This window comes from Chenopodium album, chromosome 2, assembly GCF_948465745.1.
Source record: "Chenopodium album chromosome 2, dcCheAlbu1.1, whole genome shotgun sequence".
Classification (NCBI taxonomy): Eukaryota; Viridiplantae; Streptophyta; class Magnoliopsida; order Caryophyllales; family Amaranthaceae; genus Chenopodium; species Chenopodium album.
The window spans coordinates 72,507,419-72,527,633 of record NC_137835.1 but is presented as its reverse complement, the minus strand read 5'-3'; the positions used below and the strand labels follow the sequence as shown (position 1 = coordinate 72,527,633).

General features: G+C 35.8%; 3 protein-coding genes and 1 long non-coding RNA gene across 6 annotated transcripts; 2 read left to right on the top strand and 2 right to left on the bottom strand.

Annotated features, from left to right (window-relative positions):
* Positions 1-3,927: 3,927 nt before the first annotated feature.
* Positions 3,928-12,579, bottom strand: LOC145600407 (uncharacterized). Of its 3 annotated transcripts, none has more exons than XM_081656321.1 (6): positions 12,480-12,579; positions 8,856-10,527; positions 8,502-8,753; positions 7,613-7,693; positions 5,370-5,879; positions 3,928-4,260 (listed from the first exon to the last, which is right to left on the bottom strand). In XM_081656321.1, exons 2-6 carry the CDS (start codon positions 10,110-10,112, stop codon positions 4,204-4,206), a joined length of 2,157 nt encoding a protein of 718 aa, XP_081512447.1. In that variant the 5' UTR covers positions 10,113-10,527; positions 12,480-12,579; the 3' UTR covers positions 3,928-4,203. The 3 variants fall into 3 exon arrangements, with proteins under 3 accessions (XP_081512447.1, XP_081512434.1, XP_081512441.1); XM_081656308.1 differs by lacking the exon at positions 12,480-12,579 and adding an exon at positions 12,116-12,472; XM_081656315.1 differs by lacking the exon at positions 12,480-12,579 and having other exon boundaries at positions 8,856-12,472.
* Positions 12,580-14,217: 1,638 nt separating this feature from the next.
* LOC145575328 (protein FAR1-RELATED SEQUENCE 8-like) lies at positions 14,218-15,096 on the top strand. Its single transcript, XM_081633213.1, has one exon. The coding sequence runs from the start codon at positions 14,218-14,220 to the stop codon at positions 15,094-15,096; it is 879 nt and encodes a 292-aa protein (XP_081489339.1).
* A 12-nt stretch (positions 15,097-15,108) lies between these two features.
* LOC145587213 (protein FAR-RED IMPAIRED RESPONSE 1-like) lies at positions 15,109-17,409 on the top strand. Its single transcript, XM_081643999.1, has 4 exons — positions 15,109-15,269; positions 15,657-16,884; positions 16,970-17,029; positions 17,110-17,409. The coding sequence occupies exons 1-4, from the start codon at positions 15,121-15,123 to the stop codon at positions 17,218-17,220; spliced, it is 1,548 nt and encodes a 515-aa protein (XP_081500125.1). The 5' UTR covers positions 15,109-15,120; the 3' UTR covers positions 17,221-17,409.
* A 117-nt stretch (positions 17,410-17,526) lies between these two features.
* LOC145587202 (uncharacterized) lies at positions 17,527-19,090 on the bottom strand. Its single transcript, XR_014101229.1, has 3 exons — positions 18,672-19,090; positions 18,066-18,231; positions 17,527-17,978 (listed from the first exon to the last, which is right to left on the bottom strand). It is a non-coding gene; the product is annotated as an uncharacterized LOC145587202 (long non-coding RNA).
* Positions 19,091-20,215: the final 1,125 nt, after the last annotated feature.

Below are 20,215 nucleotides of genomic sequence, written 5' to 3'. Positions count from 1 at the left end.
AAAGATAAAGTGAGGTCGGAGTTTGGGTGTAAGAGGTGGAGTTTGCGGCATAAGGTGGTGGAGGTGAGTGGAGAGTGGGTTCAGGGAGGAGAGAGAATGTGGCGGCAGCGGTAGTTAACGGCGGTGGAGGATTTCATCATCGGCAGTTATTAGTGCGGTGATTCGTGGGGTTATGTGGGGGTTTATGGGATGAGAGTTGTGGGGGAATTTTTTTTTTAATGAATTTATTAATTAAAATCATTTTTTTAAAAAGGAAAAATAAATTTTATTAATCCCAACTTTGCCCAATTTACTTTAAACAATCCCAACTATCGATTATTCTACAATAATCCCAACTATCGATTATGCTAAAATAATCCCAACTTTCACCTCCGTTTTCTTCTAACAATCCCAAATCGGTCAACAAAAGTCAACAACTTCTTATTGTAGGTTGCTGGACATGTGTTAGATTGTGAGTGGTCTAAAATTATTTTTTTAAAAAAAAACAAAAACAAATAAAAAATAAAAAAAATTAAGCACCCAACCGCCACCTCCAGCCGCACTGCCCAAATCATTCCCAACCGGAGGTAAAAGTTGGGATTATTGTATAATAATCGATAGTTGGGATTATTTAAAGTAAATTGGGCAAAGTTGGGATTAATAAAGTGTATTTTTCCTTTTTAAAATAGGATTATTGTAAAAAAAAAAAAAAAAAAAAAAAAAAAAAAATAATAATAATAATAATAATAATAATAATAATAATAATAATAATAATAATAATAATAATAATAATAATCAGCTAACCAACTACAAAGGGACAAGTGTCATACTAACCCATTAAACTGGTTAGTAACCGGTTTCTCCCCATTTATGGAAGATCATGTACAAAGGTCGTTTCATAGGGGGATTATCAAAATGTGATTTTATTTATGGCAGACCGGGCAAAGGTTATAATAATCCTGTCAATTTTTCCTAATAATAATCAAAAGTTGGGGATTATTTAAGGCTAATACGTGGAAGCTGAAATTACTTTCTACAATTTTTCCAAAAAAATAAGAGTTTCATTAATAATTGGTGTTTTTTTTTTATAGAAATTGCCCTGCCGTTTTCGCTCCCTTTTCATTCCCCGATTTCCTTTCCTAAGTTTTGGTGCGCAAGAGGAGAGATGATGGGGTTGTGGTTGTGGTCGTGGAGAGTCAAGGAGTAGGGGAGGGTGGGTGGTGGCCGTGGCACCGACACCAGGGCAGGAAAGGAGGTCTGAGCGGTGGTCGGTGCTCTAGGAGAAGGTGTTGGCTGGTTGTGGGTGGGTGGGTGCGGGCTGTGTTGGTTGGTTTTGGTTTTCTTATTTTTTTAGTCTTTAAATTTATTTTTTTATTATTTATTTTGTAAAGTTTTAACCTATCATGATGTGACACGTGTGCAACTAATCACAAGTCGGCAAAGTTTACCTCTTCAACCAGTTCCAAGTCATTTGGGTGCAATAGAAATTAATACCCACTAAAGTTGGGAGTGATGATGAATAATCCAAAGTAGGGATTATTATTGGAGGACGAGGCAAAGTTGAGATTAATGGGGACAATTTTTCCTAATTATTATTATTATTATTATTATTTTCAATATTAAAAACATAAATAAATTAAAAAAGATTAAAAAAATATTAAATTGCCAAACCAATTAAACAATGACACGTGTCCCATACAACTTACTAAACAAGTCACCAACAGGTCATCACTTGTTTAAAGCAGACACCGCACAAAGTTTGTATTATTTAGAAATCTAATATATATATATATATATAAAGGGGAGTTTTCCCCGAGTTTTTAGAGAACCACGTAGGATCTAATTTTCTTAGTGCGCCACATAGGATTATAAAGTTTAGTTGTAGCCAATTAAATATGAGATTAAAATCTTTTATAATTAAATAATTTGAATGACACATAAGCAAAATTGGTAAATGAGATTTTTAAATTTAAATTAATTAAATATAAAATATTATCTTTAGATATTCGGAATTTTATCTAAATATATAACCAATTTTATCACATAAATTAAAAAATATAGGATTATAAATTTATGTTGTAGCCAATTAAATAAGAGATTATTAATGTCTTTTATAATTAAATAATTTAAATGCCACGTAAGCAAAATTGACTAATGAAATTTTAAAGTTTAAATTAATTAAATTCAAAATATTAATTTTGAGATTAGGAATTATATCTAATATTTTAAAACTAATATAGTAATAATTTTAATCACATAAATATAAAAAATATTTTTTTTTAAAAAAAAAAAAACTAACAAACCGTGCATCGCACGGGCTTCATCTAGCTAGTAATTATAAAAATTGACTTAATTTTTACTGATCGCTCAATAATTGTATTATTTTTGACAATTCTTTCTTTTTTTTCATAAATTTAGAAAAACTCTATTTTTATAGGTAACAATTTTTGTAATTATCTATCTTCACAACCAACATCTTGTTGCCTAGTTGCCTACTCAAAAAGTCACTGAAAATAGTATAATGCACCCGGAAAGAACATTAGGCTTATTTTAAAGAACATGAGGAAAAAAAAACATACGAGTGTTTGAAAAAGAACATGCTAGTATTTGAAAAAGCACATGCATAATAGTGTTCAACAAAAGAACATGTTTGTATCTGACAAAGAACATGACCTCCAAAGAACATTAGACATATTTTAAACAACATGCATGGAATAAAAAAAAATTCGTTACATTTCTCCTCCAATTGTTCTTTTTAGAACTACTTGTACTTCATAGCTTTAATTATTTTTTTTTTTTAAAAAAAAAAAACCCAAATTCACAAAATTAAAGACTTTGACTTTAAAATTATTGACGAAAAACAATTTGCATGTACAAAATTTATACTTACATTTTACTTGAATCCACCATTTGTTCAAGTTTGAAGGTTGAATTGTTGAAATAAGTTCAACTTTTTTCTTGGGTTTCACTTTTTGAATTTTTTTTGAAAAATAGAAAAAGATAGAGAGAAAAGTTCTAGAGAGAGAAAATGAATACTTTGGAAATGATTGACAGCAAAGTGAGACCAATTTGAGACCTTCATTGAAATTTTTAGATGAAAACGATGGTGTAAAGGAAAGAGAAAATTGGCAGCAAGAAAGAGAGTGATAGGAAGGGAAAGTGAGTGATAGGAAGGGAAAGAGGAGTGAGAAATTGCAGGAGAAGAGAGTGATGGATTTGCAGTTGCAAGAAAAAAACATGTTCATTTTTTACCCATGTTCTTTTAAATATACTAAATGTTATTTTCGGGTGCACCATGAGCCAACACACATTACAAAGTCACAAGTAGTCAATTACACACCCACACACAACTATCACACAACTAACGGCTAAACCTTGCTTTCACAAAAAAAAAAAAAAAAAAAAAAAGGGCTAAACCTTCACCTACATTTTTGCCAAACAAGGCCATAAGCTTCTCGTTTGATGATGAGAATTAGAAATGTCTTCTTTTCACTTTATTTCTCAACTAATACTTGTAATAATTATACATTATGAATTGCTCTCTTTGGCAAATCTGATGGTGGAGGCTTCAGTGTGCATTCATTAAACAAGAAGCCTTTTTTTTTTATTTTTTTTTTCAGGAAAAAAGAAGCCTAATTTTAAAGAACATGATGCCTAATCATGCAAAGGCCTAGCACTCCATTTATTTTAGAAAATAGATTAGATATGTTTACATAATTTTTCATTACTTATTACTCTATCAAGATTGACTATTTGACTGAAAGATTTTTTCTCTCGTTACCCAAGTGATTTCCATAGAATACAACTCTTCTAAGGAAATCATGACAGCTAACATTACAAATTTTTGTTTGCCATACAGAAGTTGCACAATGATAACTACAAATATTTCTAAAACTACAACCCTAAAGCACAGATAATGTCCTCAGACATCAGAAGAATTTGATCTAGTTTGACAAATTGTCAGATCTGAAATAGTATTAGGAACCAAATCTTATGGTGAAAATTCAACTGTCTCAAGAGCTTCATAAACAAGTAAAACCCAAACCCCTTTCCTCTCTGTCCTTTCTTTCTCGATGGAGGTGGGGGACTGTGAATAGGTATAACTACACAGAATAATGAATATTGAAAACAAAAGTACTGTACAGATGTAGCGGAATAATGGCTCTGCTAGAGTTAGAATGTACAAAGTGAGTTACGTATAAGACAAATATTTTTGAGGCACCTTTAGTTGCTAATGTCGAAGTATTTTGGATCAGAAGGGAAATGATATTCAACATTCAACTGCAACACCCAAAACAAGAAAAGGCCCTCATCAGAAAAGACAGGAAGTAATCATCAGAAAATACTGAACTATCATGACATAGATGTACATGACATAGCTCAGGATAAGTAACTAACTCAACAGAAAATGTGGTTATGCCAATTGAGAGATGAGTACAACATAAAAAAGACTCATGCCAGAAGATCTGACAGTAAAATAAGACCAACCCGATTAAATATGAAAATCATCAAATTAAACAGCAGTGCAAATCAACAAAACCAGCAGCAAGGATTCATTTCATCAAAATAACACTTTCATTATAGAGTATTATTTTTTATAAAGTATCATTGTATAAAATTCTCAACCTTTTTGTATGTTTCTTATAAAAAAAAAACTCAAGTACCCAACCTTTCTTTTCCTTTACTCCACATCTTATTGGCAAAGTTTTATTTGGTTACTTGAGAACAATAGACTATCTCTGTTCCTTAATGTTCTTGACACTTAATTTGCACAAGACTTTAAAAAATTGAAGAAACATGGTCCTTTAGAGTAAGGTAAGGGGATAAAAAAAAAAAAAATTGCCAAATAAGGAATAAGATCAAAGTGTAGAGAACAAAAATAAGGGACCTACTAGAATACAAAAAGGAATGGATGTAGTAAGTTTTATGAGGTTGATATTTCATTCATATGAAGTGAGCAAAAGATACTCCCAATGGAGGAAAATAAAAACTTATATTTTTTGGAGCTTTCAAACCCTAGTGTAAAAACAATACATGTGAAACTGTCTCTCTGCATCAAGTGGAGCCTCCAGAACATGAAATTCGCAAATTAGCTTTAATTAAACTACAGATCCTGTGCCAATGACGTCTATAATAAGAATAACATCAGGAATAAACTGAATTGTCAAACTAGCTACAACATTAGTACATTACATTGTCAAAAGCTACTGTCCTACATGACCTTTCACAGATGTATTACAAGATAGATCATTCAGTAAATTCGAGTGCTTACTATTTATGTCACCTATCATTTATTATTAGATGGGAAAAAGTGTTATTGAATGGCAGAAATGCGGTTGAAAGAAGATGCACCTAAATCAGAATTGAAATAATTCAGGAATAATCCATACCTTGCCCTCATCAGCATCTGATTGGCGTTGAGGAAAGACCACCTTTAAGTCACTATACAAATAAAACCTTCGTTCTGTTTCCATTTTTGTGTTTTTGCTTTCGGGAGTAGATGATATATCAGATTTGCACCTTTGAACAGACCTAGAGCTTTTCTTAGAATGAGGACACATAAATCGCAGATGAAGAGCATAACGTAGAACACCATTGCCACTGGCACTTTCATTAACCTTTAAAGCACAATGTGATTTTTTCCTAGTCATATGTCCTTTGTTCAATACCCTATTTTCCCTTCCTGGAGCTCCTGAAAAGTCGAATTCAGAGGAACAGGGTTCAAGATTATTATGGGATTGGACAGAAGGATAGCTGTGGTGACAAAGATCATCAATTTCCATCACTTGTGTTCTCTGGTTTAACAAACTAGCATTTGGCAGATCATTTGAATTGTTCGGCACCACGAAAGGCTTAGCCTTTTCAGATGAGGCAAGAGATGTCTTTTGGCGGAGAAATGTCTGTTGTGAGTAGATGATAGATGCAACTAGAGTAAGCAAATAGATAAAATAGCATAAACATACTAGACCATAGTATAGAGTAAAAGAAAACTGAAAAGAATTCTGAACAGTCACAAAAACAAATGACTGAGTTCTACTCTAGAGTAGGAGTCCCACTTAAGGGTATTTCCGTATTTGCACCCAAACTCTTGGCACGTCACTTTCTACATACTAACACAAAACTTCCATATGAGTCAATGACACACAAGTGAGACGGATACTAGTTTCCAAGTTACAAGTATAGCACAACAATTGTTCAGACCTTTTCTCTTCTGAACCTGTTTTCCTTAGGATTCTGGGGCTGTTGATTAATAGAATGATGAGCGAAAAATATTCTAAAATTAATCCATGAAGCCAAATTTATCTTGTAAATTACAACTTTCTTTTGTCTCCGGGTCAGCAGGCAAGCAGACAGCCATACCATGATTGATGATGAGGATAATTGACATTTTGGCAGGTTAACAGAAAGGAGCCCAGTTTCTCCCATAAATTGACCATCTTTATTCTTTCAGAAAATCAAAAACCCAAGGCGTTGGGACAAAATGAATGGGGAGGATGACAATATGTATGCAACCTTAAAGAGGCTAATAATGGTTAGAGATTGGAAACTAATTGGTCTATAATCCACACCACAAAATCAAGGGCAAGAGCATAATAGAAGTTTAACCCTAAATGTTTATAAGAATTGAGTACAGAGCCCAAACTTTGGCCACTATCACTGACTTAACTGTAATGGATTTGCCTAATAAACCCGTCAAGCCACAATTCTCCCAATATCAACATACTACATTCAGCCTACAAGATTATCTTCTTAAATAATTGGATGCATATTAGAAAATTTTAAAAACTACAGATAAGAAATGGTATAAACACAAAGTGAGTAATATAGCATGAGCAAGAACCAGCACACATTTAGCAGCCATAAAAAACTCAAAGTTGCTATAGTTCTGAGGTCAGAGAGAGACCTCTAGATCTCGTGCACCTCACATGTGAATTGTTGCCTTCTTATCTTTATGCTTCAAGAAAGGATTTTTACCACAGCCCAAAATTTCATTTCTTCATCCTTTTTTAGATCATACTCTAACAATGTCTTCCTTTTGACAATGGTTAAGGCACCAATATTAACATATTCAAGATGTGCATGTACTCATATAGAAGCAATTGATTTGCAGAAGTATGTAATTCTAATAAAGAATACAATATCTAGAGGACAGGACATCTTGAATACAGATGGATGTCACTTTCATGAAGTCATATTCTAATTCCAAGCCATATACTTACTCAAGAAGATAGTTTTAAGGTAGTTTAGGGATTAATTTGCAATGATTCAAGGGAGATAGACTTTTGAAAATTGTTGTTACAGGGAAAAAATTAGTAGGTTTTTTTCATAATTTGAACCCACCATCAATTCACAGTTACGTAGTTCATTAAAATGATGTTGTTTCAAGAAACTACAATCCCAGAATTTAAATGGTTTTACTTAAAAAAAAGCTGATTTGCTAGCACCGTTCAGCACATACTCTTGGTCCAAAATTGGTCTATGAATTTCCCAATGATAATGGTCCTCCCATATATACAAGTTGATCAGACCTCTACGTACAAGATAGCAGAAGCTCAGTACCTTCAAGAGTTTATTTTCCAGAATAGAAAATTCAATAAATATGACAAAACTAATAAACAACAAAGTAATATACCTTTGTACCAGCTGGCATATCACTCAAATCATAGTTGCAAAGGAAGGTATGAACAGGTGTTTTTTCAGGATTGCTGATGACCTGCAACAAAAAATCCAGTGATAAAGTCAAACTCAAGAATTCTGAGACCGAGATTAATTAGCAGAAAAACCATTTTAAACAATAACGAAGATCAGAGGAGTAAAACAAGCTACAACTGAATAAAAAATGAAATCGAGGATGAATTCATTATAATTGATCTCCAGGTATCTAAAGATTACATAGCAAACATTTATTGTTAAAATGTGTGAGTATGTGACATGGGAACGCTAATGCAAAGAAGGAAGCAATATATGATAGCTACTTGAAGGTCTTGAACTTATCGACCTTGTAGACATTCTCATATGTTTGTAACAAATCTATAGAAGCACTTACAATACAACTCAACTATATGAGGATGGAACTACTGGAAAGGTGCACAACCCAATGAAGGAAAGCATTTTATACTCCTAGCTATTTCCTGGTTTGAAGCATGAGATACTGTGATTTAAACCAGAACTGATACCATGGCTACTATTTTTTCTTATTTTATTTGCAGCAACAGTAAAATGTGAATACAGCACCATGGTTAGGTCATTATGCAACTGAAAATAGAAGATATTCTGTCATGCTCACTGACAAATGACACTGCGTAGTAAACTTGCACCTCCATAATGTACCTAAGGATATTACCAACCACGTAAGTTACTTTTTTCTTCCCCAGATATCAAACATGCTATTTGCTAAGTGGTAAAGATGAATAGCCTATCTACAACTCAGAGTCAAATGAAGAAACAGAAAGCTTTAAGTCAAACATTACAATCTATTTGCTCCTCAAAACAATTATAACATCCAAAATCAGGACAAATACCAGTTGAATTCGCCCCTTCATAGGTATACGTAATCGACTTTGTTCTGATGGTGAATCATTAAGACTAAGACTCCTTTTCATTTTTAACTTTCCGGGCTTGCTTGATGGCAAATTTCCAGCAAGGTCTATTGAAGAATAATAGAGCAAGTAATTATCTCCATCCACACTAGTAACTGCAAATGGAAGTTTTTTGGCCTTTGGTGAAAAACTTCCTCCTGTTATGCTGAGTACTGCAAGGAAGCCATTAATTGTCTGCACATCCACAATTTTAATGACTCAGAACATGATCATTCAGTAAAACAACTATTAGATGCTGAAGTACAGATACAATTATATTCAGAATAAGAATCTGACCTTGCTAACATATGTGGATGCCAAACGACCAGACAAGAGGGACTCCTCAAAGGAGCCAATCAAAGACCTTCTAACAGGCAAGCCAGTTAAATTCCTAGCTAGTTTTACACTTGGTGAAGTGCAAATTGATTCATGAGTCCAGCACTGGGTACTAGCAGCAAATTTTACAGGAGTACACTGATCATCGGCATTATCTAATAGATCAGGCCCTTCCATGGTGATGTCCTCAGTTTTGGGAGAAAACATATGAGGCATACTCCAATCAAGTGAGTTCTCAACCTCCTTGAAGGTTATGTACTTGACATTGGACTCTTTCCTACAATCACTGATCCTATGTACAGAAAGCTTTCTCTGATGAAATTTTGGACCAAGAGGGGACAATGATAATGGAGGTGTAACCCCTGTTTCTGAAGATGCTGAGACTGGTGCTTTCAGAGGCCCTAAGATATCTCCTTTTTCAAAAGAGTTGAATCCAGAATGCAGCAAATAAGATTTATGAACTGGCAGCTGCTTGTTCCCAAGCAAAGGGCCGTCAGTAAAAATGCTGGAGTTGGACCCAAAATTATCATTAGGTGAAGTACTTCCAACTAAAGAGCTAGATGGATACCATATGGAAGCGTCTGCAGTACTCGAGCTAACTATATGAGCTTTCTTATGCTCGTGTGAACTCCCACCACCATCTTGTGAGTTTCTTTGATAAGCATTATCACCAATGCACAAGGAATCACCATCAAATTTGTCTGAACTCAGCATTGCATTCAATGGAGATAACAACCTCTTTCGCGCAACAGCTCCATTTGTGACAGTTGCATTACTAACATCACTCACCACAGTCAACGGATGAACAGAATCAGCTTTATTACACTCAAATGCATCCTGAGACGTACCTAATATCTGTGATTCAAAACCAACAACCCTCACAATGGGACTGTGAGTAGGGCGTTTGTTCTTAATACTGAACCAGCTCTTTTGGTCTGTGTGGCCAATCTTCAAAACATGTGTATTAGAAGTGAAATCTTTATGTACAGCAGTATAATCTGCTTCTTTTGGAAAATCAACAGCAGGCCTCCCCTGGAAATCTTCCAAAGTAGCACATGGAAAACTTCCAGGTATGAAGTTGCTCACATTAGTTTCATGTATTCCATTCATATCATAGGCGCTGAGACCAGACAGTCTCTGAGGAGGCTGCACCAGTGTGCTTAGGGATGTTGCAACTTGCTCTGCAGTACTACCAGTTGTCACTTGAGGCAAACCCATCCCAAAAATTGTCAGACTATACTGTTCAACAAATATTAAGATGAAACCTAGTTCAACCCTTTTGGTATTGTCTACCCTGACTCTATACTAAATGCTTTCTATCTTTCTCACTTGACTTTGGACTAACTAAAACTGATTATCCCAAACAACTAATTACTAAGGTACGACGAAATTATAGCACTATATGTTCATTGGTTCTTTGATTTCTATAATGCATTTTTACACTATCAATAACTATGATAGCATCTTGTTATCTATCAATCAAACGTATCCACATTCCAAATGCACCTCCTTCTACAGCAAGCATTACATTGCTAAGGAGACCGGAAATAGAACCATTGGAACTACGCATCTTCTCCATGCAGCAGGGAGCAATGACAAAAGAGCAATACATTCTAGAAAATAGTGCCAAGTCCTGAAGACATAAAACCACAAAATTAATCACTTTTAAGAAGGAAAAAAAAAAAGACGTATTTCATTGACATCAAGCACCCCCAAACAACAATAAGAAACTGCAATGCACTTATATCTCATGTAATGGATTGTCAAACCAAATTTCAAGTTCCAACTTGCATTATCTGCGCCAGAGATCCCACACAAAAAGTGAAAACCCTAAAACAGAATGGAAGGTGGAAAATAGATTGACCCTAGAAAAGAAAAGAAATAAATGAAGACAAAACACCACATAACGGGTCACCATCCATACAATAAGGCACATTTGTTAAATTGTACTGCTCCCCTATTTATATTCAAGAGACAGAGAGAAGAAGAGGGGGGGGGGGGGGGGGGAGGATTGGAATTAATTAAAATTTACTGTAAATTTGCTCCAAACTCGGAAGGAAATCCTTGAAACAAGAAGGTCTAATGTAGACCACAGGAAATATGGAACAACTTAAACATTGCCCACTCTCCTAGTAGGAATGATAAAGGATCTTGATAAGAAACATCAAACTTAGTAACAATGCTGGGAGAATGAACTCAAAGTACCATTTTTTGAGGTCATCATCTGTCGCTGCTAAACTATCCTCTTTCTTAAGCCACATTGTAATTCTTCCATGGGAGCATATTATTCATCAAACAAAAAGACAACACTGGAGGTAATTAACATTTTATAACATATTTATCTATGTCAGATATATAAGTATATGGCTATATGCAATAATCACCTAAGCTAAAGACTAATGAATTGGAAACCAGCTTATCACACAATTTGTCCAACAACGATTTAGAAATAACACTACTCCAAAATGCACCTTGTTTTCAATGATTAAAAAAAGAGGAATTACGCTGTAAGCTAGTCTTTCTACATAAATTGATCATTGTAGACAGTCAGCCAACAAAAGGATGAAGCATTAAAGCATAAATTTCAATTGCAAAAGCAATATTATACAGATCAATTTCAGAAGATTTTTACGAAATTTGAACACTTTAATACCCACTATCAGAAGAGAAATGTAGCTAAAAGCATCAAATATGGCAATGATCATGAACAAATGCAATAACAGCAAGATTAGAATTATGCACTGATCATTACTCTAAAGCAATCAAAATGACATAAACTGCGCTGATCATTACTCTAAAGCAAACAAAATGACATAATCTGCACTGATCATTACTCTAAAGCAATCAAAATGACATAATCTGCACTGATCATTACTCTAAAGCAATCAAAATGACATAATCTGCACTGATCATTATACTCGATACCAATTCAAAAAGTGCAAACAATCATCCATTATCTGCAAGTCCAAATTAAGCATACAATTAGTCCAAATTGCTGATTAATTTTAAAATCCACATCAAATATGATACAATCAAAGTAATTACCTCCTCAATTTTGATTATTACACTTTTAGTCATGTTTTATCAACAATCAAATAAAACAATAATCTAAAAAAAAAAACAGTAACAAATTCTGAACCCAGATAATAAAAGGGGCTGATTGTCAAACAGTTATCATCACCCATTACCAAAATAAAACTGAAGATCAAAAGAGAACGCACCAGTAAAATGAATGATCAAAGAATTGAATTGATAAATGTGAAAAATGAAAACCCCAGATGAAATTTGGGCATAAAATTGTATTAAACACTAAAAAAAAACCCAGAAAAGGGAGAAAATCAATCACACCCTTTTTTAGTTTATCAGAAAAAAATCAATCAATCTATCTAATCTATCTATATATCCCTGTTCAATGGTAGAATTTTTTTCTTTTTCTCTCTCTAGTAGCTGTAAACCTCCCAATGTAAACAAGGTAATGAAAGCGTAACCAGAATTGGGTTGCTATTTAATTTTAGTTTCAATTTTCAATTTTGTTTGCTTTGTTTTCTGCTTTGCTTTGAACAAGGGAATTGGAAGGAGGGCCACCTTTGCCACATGGGGTGTGCGTCTCTACGCCAACTTCTGATTTTCAGCATGCGGCTCTCTTTTTCTTGCGTTGCACCTTCCTATCTCTTCTCTTAGGCCTACTTGCCTTGGGTGCTACATCGTGATCTAGTTTCATACTACGTACCAAGTATTATTTAAAATAATTTGATATAAAGAGTAACGTTATCATGTGTAATTTTGTACTGATAATGTATAATCGTTGTAAATAATACTTTCTCTATTTTTATTTAATTGACGCGTTTGATTTAGAGGAGCCCCCCATTTATCTCCTCGATAAACATATCTTGTTTATCGAATGACACTTACGTAAATATTTGCAAGATAACATGTGACAGATAAGTTAGAAATTGCTAGATTGCTTACATGTGGATAAAGTAAGCACATGTGTCAGATGAAACGTGGAAGGTGGGTCTTAACGGCAGCTAAGCCTCTTTTGACGGAGTTAGGTCGATGTTAACCATGGTTAGTTGCAGAGCTGCACGTGACCACTTTTTTTTCATTTTTTTGAACGTTTTGTTCAACAATCACAGATAGGGGATGAAGATGAGCTAAATGAAAACCCTAATACAATTTCCCCAATTTAGATTTTTCCTCACAGTTAGCTAAATGAAAACCCCAATTCGATTTCCCCAATTCTGAATTTTCCCCATAGTAAAGTTTCCCCAATCAAAGCAAAAAATGGCGTTTCGATCTACAAATACTGAGGTGAATTGAAGTTCGTAGTTGGCAAGCTAAGCGATATCCGTTGGTGGTATTCCCGTATTTGGTCGCCGTGAAAGCTAAGGTATGTATTTCAATATAGATTTAAACCATTGCAGTCAAATTAATTGTTATTCTGCAGCGTCAATTTGGTAAAGTTGAAGTTGATGTTTGATTTTATTTAGTACATTATTTTTTTTTTTTTGTAAAGCCCTGAAAGCTACTGGTTGTTTGATTTTATTTAGTGCATTGTATTTTGCAGCGTCAATTTGGTAAAGCCCTGAAAGCTACTGGTTGTTTGATTTTATTTAGTACATTTTTTTTTTGGTGTTGTGAACTTGCGATAATTTGGGTATATTGACATAGATGGTCGATTATTCAGTGTTTGAATTAATAATTGTTTTGAGTTATTTATGTTTTATGTTGATTTAGTTGGAAGAATTTTGTATTAATGTATTCGGTTGATTTGAAATTCATCTTTGATTGATTCCAAGTATTTCAGTTTTAAAATTAATGTATTTATTCAGTGTTTACATTATTGAATTTTAGTGGTTAAATTAATGGATGTTACTTACAATTTACAGTTTTGTAAAGGTATAAGGTGTGTTGTATGTTATGTTCATTCTGGTGTGTACTATTGCCCATAATACAATGTTTTCTGCTATGTTCTATTCTTATTAGCTTCTGGTGTGTTGCTTTGTTGTGTTCTGATGTTGGGTAATAATGAGAGGTGTTGGTGGCAGGAATGGAGAACCTTGATATGGGAAGTGGAGTGGACGAGTGTGGTAAAGTTGTTGAAGTTCTGGAACATAATGAAGTATTGCATTGTGAAGTTGAAAACTCTCTTGATATGGATTGTATCGTAGTAGAGGGTTCACAATTAACCAAGTCTCCCTTAATTGATGCACCTGATGGGTGTGTTCAGGAGACTGAAGTATGTTACAAGACCCCCACTCGTACTATTGTATCTAGTAACAAAGTCAGTGTCCATAGTATAGTGGATGCTCCTAAAGAAGGGATGGTTTTTAAGTCTTGGCTGGATGTTGAAGCGTTTTATAAGGAATATGCCGAACAACAGGGGTTTGGTGTAAGCAGAGTACAAGGGTCATTTTCTAAGAAGGATAAACAGCGGAGGGGGACGACATGGAGGTGTGAATGCTGGGGTCGGCCGGATATGAGGGCAGTTAGGGCGGCGAGGAAGAGGGCTAAATCAATGGAGGTTGCTGGCTGTAGTGATTTAGTTGGAGGGGTTATTGCGGAGTCTGAAATGAATCAGGGCAAAAGAAAGTCCAAAAAGTGTGAATGTGGTGCTAAGATCTATGCTAGTGTGAACGCTGCTGGTGAGTGGGAGCTGCAAACTGTTATTCTCAAACACAATCACTTACTAAGCCCAACCAAAGCGAAATTGGTCAAAGAGTATCGGATGAAGAAATTGACATCCACGGTTAGGAGGAGGCTAATGAATTATTACGACCAGGGGGTGCCTATTTCTCGCATACATGGATGTACTGTAACTGAAATGGGAGGAGTTGAGAATATGGAAATGACTGTGAAAGATTTCCAACATGAAGTGTACAAGGAGCGTCGCCTCAAGATGGAAGGCGGAGATGCTGCTGCTATGATGTCATACTTTGACTACATGATGGCCCACAATCAGAATTTTTTCCATGCTAATCGTGTAGATCAACATGGTCGGCTGAAAGATGTTTTGTGGGTAGATGCTCGTAGTCGAGCAGCCTATGAATACTTTGGAGATGTTGTGTGTTTCGATGCTACGTATTTGACTAATGAGTACGAATTGCCGTTTGTTAATTTTGTTGGTGTGAATCACCATGGACAATCCGTTCTTTTGGGATGTGCATTGGTATCTCATGAGGATTCAGATACTTTCAGATGAATATTTCGTCAGTGGTTGACCTGCATGGGAAATAAAGTACCAGTCGGTATCCTCACTGATCAATCAGCAGCAATGCGTAAGCCCTTGGAAGAAGTTATGCCAGACACGGTACACAGGTGGTGCATTTGGCATATCTTGTCCAAATTCCCTGACAAGCTCGGGAAATGCCCTTTGTAAGTTCCATTTGATTATGCTTTCATCTTAAACTGTCTGAGAATATGGTTGTACTATCCTTTCTGTGTTGATTTTGCATGATTACTGAAATATAATTCTGCCCTGCCCTTGCTGAAATATGTCTATTCTGCCCTTGTTGGCATCTCTAAAGTATAACTCTCGTCTTGTTGTTACATTGCTGAGTACTGAACACTAACTTCTACAGTTGTAGTTTCATAGCTTAAAGCAAGTTGTCTAAGTAACTTGCTATTAATTAATTGGTGCAGCCTTGCATGGCTTGATGTAGTATTACATGTGATTTATATAAATTTTTACATGTAGATTACCTGATGATGACTAATTATCTTGCACGACAAATTATGAGGTATATGCCATTTTTTTAATAGGTACCATGAGTTTAAAAATAAGCTGAAAGGTTTTATATATGAGAGCTTTAGTGTGGAAGAGTATGAGAAGAATTGGTGTGCTTTGATTAAGCAATACAAGCTGGAAGACAACGAGTGGCTGACCTACATGTACAAAGAAAGACACATGTGGGTTCCTGCCTTCATGAAGGAGTACTTCTGGGCCGGGATGAAAACTACCCAACGCGTAGAGAGCATTAATAGCTTTTTTGATGGTTTTGTAAATCGGAAGACGAAATTGTTTGAATTTCCAAATCAATATACTCGAGCAATGACTAAGCGTGTTAAAGATGAAACTGATGCTGATGACAACTGCTCCAAGTATGTGCGTAGGCTTATTAGTGGGTTCAAGTTGGAGAAGCTGTTTCAAAAGATATACACGGACACCAAATTTCAAGAAGTACAAAAAGAGCTTTCAAGATTGATGTACTGCTATTGTCGCGATCAGAAAATGTTGTCTGACACGGTTGTACAGTATCTGGTTGAAGACCGAGTATGGATAACTCCAGAAGGGTACAGGGAGGAGAAAATTACTGATCGGCGAAGGTTCTACCGTGTCACCTTTGATAGTGTTAGCAAAGATGTTTCATGCAATTGTCGGAAATTCGAAACCTTTGGAATTATGTGCAAGCACATGATTCGAGTACTTGATCAGAATTTGGTGTTTGATATACCGGAAAAATACATTCTCACTCGTTGGCGCAAAGATGAGCAACGTAAGCATACGCGGGTCAAGGTGCCATACCATGATCCTTCCCACACTTCACAAGTCCAGAGATTCTATAGAATGTTGAATACTTTTGAGCCTATCTGCGACGTTGCGGCAACTGTTGATGACTGCACAGTTCAGCATGTGGTCAAGACACTGAAGAAGTTGGAGGGTGAAGTAGCTGCAATGAAGAAGAAGAAAGATGCTCTCCATATTATTCCTGAAGTAGATCATTTTCCTTCTGAAGGGGTAACTTTTCCTTTAGTAACAACACCGGATCTTGACACTCAAGTCGAACCCAATGACCAACAACATGTGACAGACCTATCTGCTGATGGGGATTACATCCAGTACTCTCAGATTCAGGTACCCAATGCCCCAAAGGAGTCCCGGATTCTTGATCCTGCTCAGAAAAAGAAGCGCAGAGGTAGGCCAAAAGGTAGCAGGAACAAAACCCTTGCTGAAACTGGTTACAACAAGGGTAAAGAGAAACAACCTGACGTATGAATTCTCAACCCTTTACCTTGCATTGTCAGATTTATAATTTTCTATGCAATTGACTCTTTAAATGTTGTTATCCCTGCAGCATGCTACACAGTTTATCCTTGACACATACTATCCAGCATCTTTTAATGGTGACTTAATGGTAAAATTTTGTTCTAAGTGTGCCTTTGTTGTATGTGATGGTTATATGTGTGTACTGATACTAATGTCGTATAATCACAGATGAAGAGAAAACACTCCCAATTGGACCAGCTTGATGAGGCTGTTTTTGAAGCAGAATATGGTGGCACTGACAACGAAGAAGGGGCGTCTGATGCCTTGTTTGAATTCTGACTTCACATTTGACTGTCATCACGCACAGGATCTGACTTCCATTGTTGATCATGGCAACATGTTATATCATGTTTAATTTTGGTGTATGACAGTACTATGGTTTTTGTTTTGAGTCTGTATCACATAATTCATGGATTTTTGTATTTGAAACAAGGGCTGGGCTTGTTTTCTGAAACCCACATTATCCATTCTGAGTTACTCCATCATATCTGTTTTGAATATGCTTTTTAACTTTTTTTTTTGTCCACCAAGTCTTATGTTGATTTATGAATTATGATATCCAATCTAAATTCACAAAAATGGCATAACATAGATTACTATTAAATCAACTAATGAAATCTCTCATACAATCTTTCGTTACAATTTCATGATAATCTCTGGGGGCACCTACTTTTAAATAACATTGAATTCTAACTAATAACTTGAAAAGAAAAAAAAACTTGAAACGACAAAGATTAAACTTCATGCATGAAATAACATGTAATTCGAGATTGGGTTCAATACAAAATTGCTGATTAAGAGACTAGTTTAGTCCCAGTCATGTATCGAAGGATCATCATCAGCGAATATGTCCCCCATGTTGTTGTGGTCAGGGTATCTTGGGTCTTCAAAATCTTCCATTAGATCCATTACTTCAAGGATCAATGCGGCTTGATAGCCAATATCTAATCTGCCTTGGAATTTGCAAATCAGATGGTAAGTTTAGGAGGCCGCCAAATCCTAGCAAATGACTCAATCCAACACATCAAGTTAGGAGCCTGTCAAAATTATGGGTTCAAAGATCAACAAAACATAGCCAATGAGAAACAATAACTTTAACCAATCAATAATTATAACCCACTTACCCGAGAGCTTCTCCTCCCATGTTCCTTCAATACAAGGCGTTGAGCCTTCACTTTACCACCTAGACTGTGACACATAAATAAAATAGGTAACTCCTAGTAACACAACAACATTGGTATCGATCAGTTGATGTTTCCTTAAACTACACTCACGGTTTCCATCAGCATCCTAAGAAGATCAACGATTCAAAATCAACAAGCCATTCAACAGAAGATCATTTACCTACAACTTACCTACACAAGGATTATAAGGGGAAGTTTGTTTAAATTGACTCACAAGGACTATGAAAACGCTTACCCTCATTGCCACCACATTAATCTGCATAACACACCATAGTTCTAACTTAATCATGACAGTAGCAATCTCCATAACATTGCCACCATAGTTGAAGTTGTAATCTAATATTTTGATTTCCATAACCAATGTAAAACCAATCAACACTACAACAAAATCACAGATGCAATCAACATTAAATTCAGATGTTAATCTCAATTTCAAATTGAAAAACTCTAGTTTTCATTGAATACGTAACTGAGATTAAGTTCAAAATCAAATACAAAACCGATTAAAACTAATAAAAGATCGATAGAAAACTTTGAGTAACTTACATGATATCATGCTCAGCCGTGACCGACTCCAATCGCCCACGCCACCGCCACAATCGCCCACGCCTGAAGGTCGTAAACTCGCCGCCGCCGTCTGGAGGTCGTAAACTCGCCGCCGCCGTCTGAATGTCGTAAACTCGCTGCAGCCCGCCTGAAGTTCCTACCCCTCTCAGATTTACCCAACGACGAAGATCCTAAGGTCCTAGGACGTTGCGGGTTTCCTCTCTCTTCTCCTCTCTTCATTCCTCTATTGTGGTTAACCAACCTTAGGTTTACCTTGGGTTATCCAGGGTTAACAGTCAAAACGGCTGTCAACTGTAGTGCGTGGGAATTTTACATCAATACCCTTACTATTCCCAGCAAAGTTACGATAATAACCCCGGATAAACATCAGTTGTTTATTGAGGAGATAAATATGAATTCCCTCTTTGATTTATGCACATATATTAAGGAGAGGAGAGAGAATGAAAAAACAAGTGGGTTAGCTTGTAAATACTAAGGTTAAAAATTTACCCCAAAAGGAAATGTGTCAATTAACAAAAACTTCCTAAAAAGGAATACGTGTCAACTAAAAAAGACGGTAGTAGTATGAAATAGAGGTATTACCTTTTTTTTTATTTGTCGATATGGTATATAGGGATGTCAATGGGACGGGGCGGGGCGGATGTTGGCCTTCTCATCCCCATCCCCACCTAATATTTTCATCCCCATCCCCATCCCCGCGACGGGTCCAATTTTCATCCACATCCCCGCCCCACCGAGTACAACTCCAAAACCATCCCCGCCCCACCCCCCACTTGGATATCCATCCCCACCAAAGACCCGCCTAATCCCCACCCAAGATCCACCTAATATCCGTATCTCAAATACACAATCTTACATAATTAATACGAATTATAAAATAAAACATTCTATAAACGTTTTTGTGTTATAATATAAGTGTCGTACAAAGTATTATAATTAATATTGTATTTCATGTAATTATTTTATAAATAGAATAAAAGTATGTAACTTTGCTTTAAAAGATATATAGATGTGAGTATGAGGTGGGGATGGGGCGGGTACGAAGTGGGGCGGGTGGGGCGGGGCGGGGATGGGGCGGGTACAACTTAAAATCCACCCCCGCCTCATCACCCATGGCGGGTATGGTTTTTATAGGTCTCCTACTTGACCCGCCCCACTAACATCCCTAATGGTATAAGCCATAAGGCGTTGTTTTAAGAGTAACTTTGGCATGTGGCGTATCTTTCTAATAATGACCTACTCTTTACCTTTAAGGCATTGGTGTTGGTAGAAGTTCAATTTTGTTGCATGATATATGCTACCTCATTATTTTTTTTTTTTTTTTTTTGATAATCAAGAAAACATATAACAGTTACAGACCCTTTCTTGCTGCTGTAGCAAGTAGGTGGCCTTCATGTACTCTACATCTACTGACCTTCCTTAGAACAAAGTGTCTAAGGGTATTAGTTTTCTACTTAATATCATGTACTATCTGTTTTACTTCTCTTTTAGCTCCTTTCTCTCAGTGAATGCGGTTTACCAGC